The following is a 12628-nucleotide window of genomic DNA, read 5'->3' as shown; positions in this document are numbered from 1 at the left end:
TTTTTTCATACGCTGCTTATATTATGTCAAATGTCTCAATGCATCGGTTGTGGCACAGAACACTCACCAGTGACGCTACACGACTTCGCATGAGCGTGACAATGTCGCCACCGTGTGGAAAAACAAGTGTCATATTGAAACGTGTGTATATCTTGGTAAATAAGCTCAGCAAAAAAATAAATGTCCTCTCACTGTCAACTGCGTTTATTTTCAGCAAACTTAACATGTGTAAATATTTGTATGAACATAACAAGATTCAACAACTGAGACATAAACTGAACAAGTTCCACAGACATGTGACTAACAGAAATGGAATAATGTGTCCCTGAACAAAGGGGGGGTATAAAATCAAAAGTAACCGTCAGTATCCGGTGTGGCCACCAGCTGCATTAAGTTCTGCAGTGCATCTCCTCCTCATGGACAGCACCAGATTTTCCAGTGCTGTGATATGTTATCCCACTCTTCCACCAAGGTACCTGCAAGTTCCCAGAAATTTCTGGGGGGAATGGCCCTAGCCCTCACCCTCCGATCCAACAGGTCCCAGACATGCTCAATGGAATTGAGATCTGGGCTCTTCGCTGGCCATGGCAGAACACTGACATTCCTGTCTTGCAGGAAATCACGCACAGAACGAGCAGTATGGCTGGTGGCATTGTCATGCTGGAGGGTCATGTCAGGATGAGCCTGCAGGAAGGGTACCACATGAGGGAGGAGGATGTCTTCCCTGTAACGCACACGTTGAGATTGCCTGCAATGACAACAAGCTCAGTCCGATGATGCTGTGACACACCGCCCCAGACCATGACAGACCCTCCACCTCCAAATCGATCCCGCTCCAGAGTACAGGCCTCGGTGTAATGCTAATTTCTTCGACAATAAACGCGAACCCGACCATCACCCCTGGTAAGACAAAACCGCGACTCGTCAGTGAAGAGCACTTTTTGCCATTCCTGTCTGGTCCAGTGACGGTGGGTTTGTGCCCATAGGCGACGTCGTTGCCGGGGATGTCTGATGAGGACCTGCCTTACAACAGGTCTACAAGCCCTCAGTCCAGCCTCTCTCAGCCTATTGCGGACAGTCTGAGCACTGATGGGGGGATTGTGCGTTCCTGGTGTAACTCGGGCAGTTGTTGTTGCCATCCTGTGCCTGTCCCGCAGATGTGATGTTCGGATGTACCGATTCTGTTGTTACATGTGGTCTGCCACTGCGAGGATTCTCAGCTGTCCATCCTGTCTCCCTGTAGCGCTGTCTTAGGCGTCTCATAGTACGGACATTGCAATTTATTGCCCTGACCACATCTGCAGTCCTCATGCCTCCTTGCAGCATGCCCAGGGCACGTTCACGCAGATGAGCAGGGACCCTGGCCATCTTTCTTTTGCTGTTTTTAAGTCAATAGAAAGGCCTCTTTAGTGTGCTAAGTTTTCATAACTGTGACCTTAATTGCCTACCGTCTGTAAGCTGTTACTGTCTTAATGTCCGTTCCACAGGTTAATTGTTTATGGTTCATTGAACAAGCATGGGAAACAGTGTTTAAACCCTTTACAATGAAGATCTGTGAAGTTATTTGGATTTTTACAAATTATCTTTGAAAGACAGAGTCCAGAAAAAGTTTACATATGGGGCATTTATGACAAGTTAAAATAAACGTAAGTTATTTGCATAGAGCTTTCTATTGGTTAATTCTGATACTTTCCAAGTGGGAAATTATCTTTCTACAACAAATGTTCAAGTCAGAGTTTCTGAGTTACGAGTTGTCTTGAAAGCAGTAATAGGCCAGGGCTTATAGTGCAAATATTTCCCAAGGTCAAATGGGATTGATTAAACTTGATTTAGAAACCAAACAATTCTAAATAATTCGGTAGATGATGGACAAATCTATTAACACATTCTACCTTCATCTGCCAAATGTCAGCATCTGTGTAGATTCTAATTTTGCATGTTCAATGTAAAAAAGAAACCACAGTAATGAAGTTCAAAGCAAATAATACACTTGCTATTGCGCCAACACCCCTAGAGGGCGTAGTTTTGTAGTTTTATCATGTCTTACCTCTATGTGTCAAAGTGATCACCCCAGCCGGAATACACTTGTGTCCCCATGCGACTAGTTCATACATAATACATCCTCCTATCAGGCTGCACAGGTGTCTGTTTTCTCTTTAACTCAATTGAATGTGGGGGCAGACAAAAATAAAACGTACTGTCTTAATAAAACACAATTTTACACCACTTCTGGATGTTGTGTACAGCAAGAGCAACCCATAATAGTCTAAACCCTGTCTAAACCGGTTATACTAACCTATAAGGACCATTTTTTAGATCAAACCAAGATCATTTTGCTATTTGATTCTGCATTTTAAGGGCCCTTGAAGTATCCACAAAAATATATGTAAAAAATGTTTTGATGAAAATTGGCCTTATGCTATTATCCCATACAAACACATTGAATAACAGATTCACTACATTGAACCTCAAAAAACTAAGGAAGTTTGTTCTGAAGTGTCCGTCATATATCTGAGAGGTATAAGAAAGATCAGGAAACATTGGTTATTTTTTTGACATATGTATTATTTAAAAAAAACATTTTTTGTTGTTGTTGTACTTTTACTTTTTCGTGATAGCCAATTGGTAGATACAGTCTTGTCCCATCGCTGTAACTCCCCTACGGACTCAGGAGAGGCGAAGGTCGACAGCCATGCGTCCTTCAAAACACAACCTTGCCAAGCTGCACTGCTTATTGACACACTGCTCGCTTAACTTGGAAGCCAGCTGCACCAATGTGTCGGAGGAAACACTGTCCAACTGGCGACCGGTGTCAGCTTGTAGGTGCCCGGCCCGCTACAAAGAGTCACTAAGGCAAGATGGGACAAGGACACCCCTGCCGGCCAAACCATCCCCTAACCCGGATGATACTGGGCCAATTGTGTGCCGCCGCATGGGTCTCCCGGTCACAGCCGGCTGGGACACAGCCTGGGATCGAACCCAGGGCTGTAGTGACGCCTCAAGCTGCACCACTCGGGAGGCTTGACATATGTATTTAAGAGATATCTGTTTTTTGTATTGGAGGCAACTCAATCCACTGCAACTGCCGATGTCCGCATCTGTGGTAAAAGGTGACAGAGCTAGAGCTGTGGATCGGTCTTCTCACAAAATAATATGTAGCGTCCAACCGGGTCAGCCTAGAAACTTTTTAGACCCCTCTCACGACCACAATGCTGTTCTCCATTTTGCTACTACAACCCCCACAAGCGTCTTGGAACTCGTCTGAAGTTGGTACAGCCAATCTGCCAACTTCTGTCTGTAGAGTTCAAATAGTTCGGGCTACACACAAAGTTAAGACTCTCAACAACATGTACATGTCGATTTTGCTCCTCTAGGATGCCCACAGGCCTCACAAGACCAGTCTAAAGGTCAGTTGAAAAAATGAATTGAAATACAGTATATATGGAGACCGTTTAGTGGCAAAAATAAGGGATCAAACTGCTCATTTTTATGGGATTTTTTTAATGCTAATTCGTTTTTGTGCTTTATTAAGACAGTACGCATATGTTCCCCGTTTTTTTTTCAGAGCCACGCCATTAAAGCTAGATAAGGAGGAAACCAATTCCTTTGCTGTCTGAACGGAGGATGTTTTATGTACTCGATGGTCACTGATTTCAGCACCCAAAGAATAGCCCACAATTGCACATGACATTGTTCTGTATAATTGCAGGCTATTCTTTGGATGCTGAAATCAGTAGTTTTATATAAAAACTTGATTTTATGTGATGTCAGAGGTCCAGTTCGCCCACACTAGTCGCCGCTCAACTCCATTGAATATCGTGGAGTTGAGTTTAGTCGTTTACTCTTGCTACTCATACTGAACACGAATGAGAATAGACACACAATTGCAAGCCTCTGTAATGTTCCCAATTGATCAGTTATTGCAAAAATATTCAGTATGTCAATATTCATCCCCCTCAAAAATACCAATACATTTTATTTGATCACAAGGTCATACAAAGGTACAAAAATGTATATGATGAGCTTAAAATTGTATATATATATATTTTGTTTATACAGTATAAACAATATAAGGAAATCAGTCAATTAAAATAGATTAATTAGGCCATAATCTATGGATTTCACATGACTGGGTAGGGAAGCAGCCATGGGTGGGCCTGGGAGGGTTTAGGCCCAGCCATTTGGAAGCCAGGCCCACCCACTAGGGAGCCAGGCCCAGCCAATCAGAACGAGTTTTTCTCCACAGAAGGGCCTTATTACAGACAGAAATACTCCTCAGTTTCATCAGCTGTCTGAGTGGCTGGTCTCAGCCGATCCAGCAAGTGAAGAAGCCGGATGTGTAGGTCCTGTGCCGGCGTGGTTACACGTGGTCTGTGGTTATGTGGCCGGTTGGACGTACTGCCAAATTCTCTAAAATGACTTTGGAGGCGCCTTATGGTAGAGAAATTAACATTACATTCTCTGACAACAGCTCTGGTGGTCATTCCTGCAGTCAGCATGCCAATTGTACACTCCCTCAAATATTGAGACATCTGTGGCATTGTGTTGTGTGACAAAACTGGACATTTTAGAGTGGCCTTTTATTGTCCCCAGCACAAAGTGCACCTGTGTAACAATCATGCTGCTTAATCAGCTTCTTGTCAGGTGTGGAATAAGCTTAGAAATAAGCTTTTTGTGCATATGGAACATTTCTGGGAGCTTTTATTTCAGCTCATGAAACATGGGACAAACATTTTACAAGTTTATATTTTTGTTCAGTATAGATACTTGTGTTATATTGGATGTAGCATTAAAAATACCATCCCAATAGCCTTTTAGTTTCTGGCACAACCAGAACATACACTTATTGTATAAAATATCAGGAACACCTTCATACTGTAATATTGAGTTGCAGGGATGCTGGCCCATGTTGACTCCAATGCATCCCACAGTTCTGTCAAGTTGACTGGATGTTATTTGGCTGGTTGACCATTTTTGATACACAACACCCAGGAAACTGTTGAGCGTGAAAAACCCAGCAGCAGTGCGGCTCACGACGCACTCATACAGGTGTGCATGGCACCTACTACCATTCCCCATTCCAAGGCACTTCAATCTTTTGTCTTGCCCATTCACCCTCTGAATGGCACACATACACAATCCATGTCTCAATTGTCTCAAGGCTTACAAATCCTTCTTAAAGCTGTCTCCTCCCCTTCATGTACACTGATTGAAGTGGATTTAACAAGTGATATTAATAAAGGATTATTGATTTACCCTGGATTCAACTGGTTAGTCTATCTATGGCAGGGGAAGAGCAGGTGTTCCTAACGTTTTGTGCACTCCGTGCATGTGCATGAGTTGCAGTGTTATGTTGGCATTGTTCACATTTGGGGTCATCTTGGGAGTAGGTGGCCATACAGGATTTTGATTCTATGATTGCCCATGTTACAGGTGTGACGAATGCCCTTAATTACTTCGCATGCTTTTCTTTTTTGTTTTGTATTTTAAAATGAGAAATTGAGGAATGGGCGGGGCTTAATGCTTTGTGGCTGTGGTAACTAGTGACAACCAGTTCCTCCTTCGCATCAGTTTTCATCCTTCCCCCTGTTTCCAGTGTAATGTGAAAGGGACGCCTAGTGTTTATCTCCCTCTCTCTGGTCTGGACCCTCCCCCGCACCCATCGGCGGTAGGTGTATATATGGGGAGAGCAGGATAGTGTTATTCGTTTCCGCGGTCCCTTGTTTATCCGGCTGCACACCGCAATCTGCAGCGGAGCTGAGGATGAGCGACCAGGGAAAGGGTTCGGCATCCACTCCTACAGGGGCCCTAGCGCCGGGGTCGGATACGTACAAAGGCTGGCTTTTTAAATGGACTAACTATTTGAAAGGGTATCAACGCCGATGGTTCGTCCTCAGCAATGGCCTTCTGTCGTATTACAGGTAAACATGCTGACACTAGTAGCTGAGCTAATTACAGTGTAATTACAGTATCAGCATGTGTAATAATATTACAATATATTTGTATAAGCCATAATTACAGGCTAACTACATGGTCTGGTATTGCAACTGCAAGTGTTAAACGAACACGAATGATGATGACAGCTACAATGCAGAGACAGCTGTGCCAACTTCTTGACATCAATTTAAGGCAAACCCCATCATGTAACTTCTGTTGAAACTGTTCAGTGGGCAGTGGGCGCTATTCTCACAGATAGCTAGCTAGGTAATACATTACATTATGCCAAGCCCTTTAAGCTAAGCAATGAAATCACTCTTTTAAAAAACATGTTATGTGTAATTTAGAATGTTCAAATCATGTACCTACTGTACAAAATGACAGAATGCAAGTGGCTCAGCTGGCATGAGCTAGCTGTCACTGAAGCTAGCTAGAAATTGCTACCTCTAACCAGGTTTTGCATATAATGCTACACAGTAAAACCGTAAGAGTTAATTCAATTCCTATGGAGTTGAAGTTCTCCTATGGAGTTCTCCCACACCCATTTTGTGTTAATATTATTCTGGTCATATGGTGTTGATATTTTAAAAATGTTATACAACACTAAATGGAGTAAATATTTAACTCTCAGAGAGTTGCTTGAATTAAACTCCAATTGCCGTTTTACTATTTTCTGTGTTGTTTTTAACCAACTCTCTTGCCATTGTACACTTTTCTGTGTTGTTTTTAACCAACTCTTGCCATTTTACACTTGTCTGTGTTGTTTTGAATGAACAACCAACTCCAACAGAGTACATTTCTCTTTAATTTGACTTTGTGTTATAAGGGTACAAAGCCTTATTTGAATATTTCTTAATGTGTCACATTATGGAGTTTTGCAATGTGATATCCAATCTCTTTTGGAATCCAACTAACAGGAAGATATCCAGCACTTTTACATCACCCACAACTTGTATTTAGAATGCCTGTCTTAGGGTGCATTCGTAAATTGCCTCCAGTGTGTCAGTATGCTCAGGGTAGTTTGTAAATTCAGAGTGTTGTCAGATTGTCTGTTCATAAATTCAGAGCATTTCGCTCTCGCAGCATTCAGAGCGCACTCTGGACGCTTTGGCCGAAGAGTAGAGTTGATCTGAACATTCTGTCACTCACAACGGTAGTCAAGCACCCAAGCTAACTGGCTAAAGTTGGATAGCTTGCTAGCTACACAGACACGAATGAGAGAACAGCTCACTCTGACTATTTAACTTGCCCTAGCAGAACTGGTTAGGCTGCTTTCATGTTATCTAGAGCATTAGTGACTGTAACTGTGCTGCTGGCAACAATTGAATTACTTAAAAAAAAAAAAATTAACTGACAACGCAATACACGTTGAATTTTACCGTTCTTAAATTCATTAATTATTCTGCGGTCTGGCACATTCAGACAAGATTGCTCTGAAATCGGAGTAGATAGCCAGAGTGAATTTACGTACGCACCCATAGTAGAGACGAAAATAGAGTATATGGAGACTACCTATACCATGTCAACTGGAACAACTATCTCACTAACGGTTGCTAGAAAAATGTATATTTCTTATCTTTGTGAAGCATGACATAAAAAAAACTATCAATGTACATGTGAAAACACAGATATTGAAACAAACAATTTGTAAATCAACCTGCAACAGAGCATGCTGGGAAATATAACCTCCCACATCTGTGGATAACTCCATAGATTGAACTCCCTGTCTCTGGTTACTCTAAATGGAGTTAAAAGTACTCCATCCCCATCAACTCCAGTTATCAACACTAACAGGGAGCATATCACTCTCTTGAGGGTTAAGCTAAATCCCAGTAGAGTCAATTAAACCCACATTTTTTTAACACTGTGATTTCAACCATCGTTGATTTACCGTGTAGCTAGGTATACGTGTCCAGTCTTTGTTGATACTGGAACTCAGTCTAATAGGAATAAATTATCCTGTATTCAGTTTAATGTTGGGCTAGCAAAATAATGAAATAATGATTTGGCCAGCTAGCTTGCTACTGTTAGCACAAATATAATTGGTTAGCAAGCTAGCTAGCTCACTAACTAGTCTCCCTGTCACCACAGTTCTTCTCTGCCACCCAAATTATTTTGTTAGCTACGTATAATACACACCCAAATGATTGCATTTTGAATTGAACAGAAATGCACTCCACTGTATGTTGTCCCTGGGAGCAAACAAACATTGACCTGTAGAATGCAAGCATCCTCTCTCCACACAGTAAACAGGTGCTGCTTATACTAATAACACCTGTGGCTCAGGTGCTTCCTGAATCGGAATCACGTTTCCTCTGGGGGCTGGGCAGCCTTCTGAACAGGAGGACAGAGGGTAACAATGGAGGATGAGGGTGGGGGAGTTACATGTAACAACTGTTGTTCACCCAACCCAATTTTACTGTGCTTAATTATTTGGTTCATAACAGAAAGTGGGAATATTCCTCTGAGGTCCTCCAAATGAGGTCCATCCAGAAACATCAGAGTTTAAAAATGTGACATAATTTTGGCTCCTAAAACCAGCATTGGGTTTTTTATGCCTCTCAGTTTATGGCGCTCATGCTAGCAGGATTTTGTAAAGGGCAGAGACAGCTCATGTGCTATATACAGTATATATATATATAAAATGTGTCACTTCAACCTACAATTACTTAAAGTCTCAAAATGTTTGTTTTGACCTCACTGGAGGAAACAAGTACCTCTCCCATCAGACCAAAATGTAGGCTAACTACCAGTAGTAGGCCCAGTGTCTGAAGGAGTCAGAGGTGATGGGGCCTGGTGGACACCAAACACATCTTATACCATTCTATAACATGCATATGACCACACCTTCACACACAAAGAGCCCTGTTGTCCTTTTACCAGTGAGTGAGGGGTTAGTGGAAACTGAGACAAGGGAGCCAACGTCCCACTCCTGTTTGTGCTGATAGTGAAAGGAAAGAACTCTGTCCCCTCAGTCTTCCCTCTATTAATAGTCATTATGTTGGAAGGTGACTGCTGTCTGATGTAACGGTAGCCTGTCGACATCTGAGCACAGAGGCAGTGGAGCGCACAGGTTCCCACAAAAGAAAGCCCGAGTAATGCCCCCCTCGTCTCCTCTCTGCCAGGCAGAGCTCTCTGTGTGTGTCTGGCTGGAGGCTTTGTTTGTGCCTGCCTGCATGTGTAGAAGCTGTCTGTCTGCCTGTCTGAATTTTAAAGGGGTTCTAAATTAAAGCAGTAGCCCCTAACATGCCAATTATGTGTCTTCTCCATATCTGGAGGTTCTTACCGTACCTTTGATGTCTCCCACTCTGATGTACCACCATGATTTGCAAAGCATCATTGGCTCAGCAGCACTGAGGTGGAGGCATTGCATGCATCACTATGTCTAGGCTCACTCCCACTCCCTTCATCCCATCCCCCCTTTCTCATTATTCTAGAGTCAAGGAGGGGAAACAATGTTCTGTGTCAGTGCTCCAGTAGGTTGCAGCTGTGTCACCCTGTTTTAGAGAGGTGTAACAGACATAATGCTCTATGTGGCTGCGGTCAATTTGTACCATTGAAACATGCAGTGTTCCATTCATGGATACTTCATCTGCTCTGAGCAGCAGTCAGTTCCTTTTTTCTTGTTTGTGTAATGTTTTCATGGTATTACTGTGTCAGACATGCATACTGTGTAGGCCTAGAAGTATGACTCTAGTATGACTATGCAGCATTGATTACATGACAAGTTGTAGATGGACGCACGTTTAAGCCAGAATGACTCACTTCACAGGCATCACAACGTGCACTGATCAGTTGTTGTAGCCTATGCAATCGATTGTGTTGCCCTTTTCAAAAGCAGGGATGACTAGTTATCCCTAAAGGGTGAGTCGATATCCACTTGACCAATGTCACTCGCTAATTTGACCCCAATGATGTTCAATGATTCCCGTTTCCCAGCCTAGTTGTGCCAAAGTCAGGGCTTGGTCGAAAAAAGCTGGTAGTGGCTGTGAAAGGCCAGTAGTGGACTATAATCTCTGGTCACATGACACACTCAGCATTTTGAGACAGTTAAAATGTAATGGGGGTTTATAGAGATGCAACGTTTCACTTGCTCCATTGACTCGTCTTTAGTCTGACACGGCATATCTGCTCAGGCTGCAGCCTCTTTTCCTCCACGTCAGCCTCCTTCCCCCACCATCTCCTGGTGTTCGACTCACCATGCGGGTAGTGTAAATCACTGAGGTAAACAAGCACCATTATCTCACGGAAATGTGTGACATGGCCTCTTCCCTCCTCTTCTCCACCTATTTCATTTTTCATTTCTTAATTGACTTTTCCTCCCGGCTTTAACACGCTCGGTCACAGCTTACTCACCTCGGAGAGGAAATCCGACTGAGTGATTTAGTAAAGATTACAGGACATTAGTCTGGAGCCCTGCTATCACTGCCTTCCTCAGACATAGGCAGGTTCTGGGCTAGAGATGATGGAGAAGCTGTGATCTAACCACATTAATGTGCTCCTCCTTGGGCTCAGCACCAGGTCACTGAGTGTGTGTGTTTGTGTGTGTGTGTGTGACAGAAAATGCACAATATGAAACACTTGGAGGTATTTAATATCCTCAGCTTCATTCTTTCAGCAGGTCATGTCATACTGTACATGCCTTGGTTTGCTTGTCTCCTGTTTTCATTAGGCCTACTCTCTCCCTCCTTAGTCACTACATGTCCCTGAGTGTTTTCCTCCTATCTCTACTTGTATCATGTGCTGTGTTCCCTTTTAACCATGCTGTATATTTCTCACTAGCTTTACTCCTGTGTGTGTCTATCTGTAAAATATATATCCTGTGTGTCTGTCTCTGTCAAATGTATCTCCTGTGTGTCTGTCTCTGTAAAATATATCTCCTGTGTGTCTGTCTCTGTAAAATATATATCCTGTCTGTCTCTATATTATATATATCCTGTGTGTCTGTCTCTATATTATATCTACTGTGTGTCTGTCTCTATATTATATCTCCTGTGTGTCTGTCTCTGTAAAATATATCTCCTGTGTGTCTGTCTCTGTAAAATATATATCCTGTCTGTCTCTATATTATATATATCCTGTGTGTCTGTCTCTATATTAGATATATCTTGTGTGTCTGTCTCTATATTAGATATATCCTGTCTGTCTCTATATTATATATATCCTGTGTGTCTATCTGTCAAATATATCTCCTGTGTGTCTGTCTCTGTCAAATTTATCTACTGTGTGTCTGTCTCTGTCAAATATATCTCCTGTGTGTCTGTCTCTGTCAAATATATCTCCTGTGTGTCTGTCTCTGTCAAATATATCTCCTGTGTGTCTGTCTCTATATTATATCTCCTGTGTGTCTGTCTCTATATTATATCTCCTGTGTGTCTGTCTCTGTAAAATATATATCCTGTCTGTCTCTATATTATATATATCCTGTGTGTCTGTCTCTATATTATATATATCCTGTGTGTCTGTCTCTATATTATATCTCCTGTGTGTCTGTCTCTATATTATATATATCCTGTGTATCCTGTGTGTCTGTCTCTATATTATATATATCCTGTGTGTCTGTCTCTATATTATATATATCCTGTGTATCCTGTGTGTCTGTCTCTATATTATATATATCCTGTGTGTCTGTCTCTATATTATATATATCCTGTGTGTCTGTCTCTATATTATATATATCCTGTGTATCCTGTGTGTCTGTCTCTATATTATATATATCCTGTGTGTCTGTCTCTATATTATATCTCCTGTGTGTCTGTCTCTATGTTATATATATCCTGTGTATCCTGTGTGTCTGTCTCTATATTATATATATCCTGTGTGTCTGTCTCTATATTATATATATCATAGTGGGGCAAAAAGTATTTAGTCAGCCACCAATTGTGGAAGTTCTCCCACTTAAAAATATGAGAGAGGCCTGTAATTTTCATCATAGGTACACTTCAACTATGACAGACAAAATTAGAGAAAAAATCCAGAAAATCACATTGTAGGATTTTTAATGAATTTATTTGCAAATTATGGTGGAAAATAAGTATTTGGTCAATAACAAAAGTTTCTCAATACTTTGTTATATACCCTTTGTTGGCAATGACAGAGGTCAAACATTATCTATAAGTCTTCACAAGGTTTTCACACACTGTTGCTGGTATTTTGGCCCATTCCTCCATGCAGATCTCCTCTAGAGCAGTGATGTTTTGGGGCTGTTGCTGGGCAACACGGACTTTCAACTCCCTCCAAAGATTTTCTATGGGGTTGAGATCTGGAGACAGGCTAGGCCACTCCAGGACCTTGAAATGCTCCTTACGAAGCCACTCCTTCGTTGCCCGGGCGGTGTGTTTTGGGATCATTGTCATGCTGAAAGACCCAGCCACGTTTCATCTTCAATGCCCTTGCTGATGGACGGAGGTTTTCACTCAAAATCTCACGATACATGGCCCCATTCATTCTTTCCTTTACACGGATCAGTCGTCCTGGTCCCTTTGCAGAAAAACAGCCCCAAGGCATGATGTTTCCACCCCCATGCTTCACAGTAGGTATGGTGTTCTTTGGATGCAACTCAACATTCTTTGTCCTCCAAACACGACAAGTTGAGTTTTTACCAAAAAGTTATATTTTGGTTTCATCTGACCATATGACATTCTCCCAATCTTCTTCTGGATCATCCAAATGCTCTCTAGCAAACTTCAGA

At 42.1% G+C, this 12628-nt stretch overlaps 1 protein-coding gene across 1 annotated transcript in view; it reads left to right on the top strand.

The window, feature by feature from the left end:
- Positions 1 to 5748: 5748 nt before the first annotated feature.
- LOC139410962 (oxysterol-binding protein 2-like) overlaps positions 5749 to 12628 on the top strand; it is a 72920-nt gene continuing 66040 nt past the window's right edge. The window contains exon 1 of the mRNA XM_071156695.1: positions 5749 to 5921. Coding sequence (XP_071012796.1) covers positions 5764 to 5921 — 158 coding nt within the window. The 5' untranslated portion in view covers positions 5749 to 5763. The remainder of the gene's footprint in view (positions 5922 to 12628) is intronic.

This window comes from Oncorhynchus clarkii, chromosome 6 (assembly GCF_045791955.1).
Source record: "Oncorhynchus clarkii lewisi isolate Uvic-CL-2024 chromosome 6, UVic_Ocla_1.0, whole genome shotgun sequence".
Lineage (NCBI taxonomy): Eukaryota > Metazoa > Chordata > Actinopteri > Salmoniformes > Salmonidae > Oncorhynchus > Oncorhynchus clarkii.
This window is presented reverse-complemented; position numbering and strand designations above follow the sequence as displayed.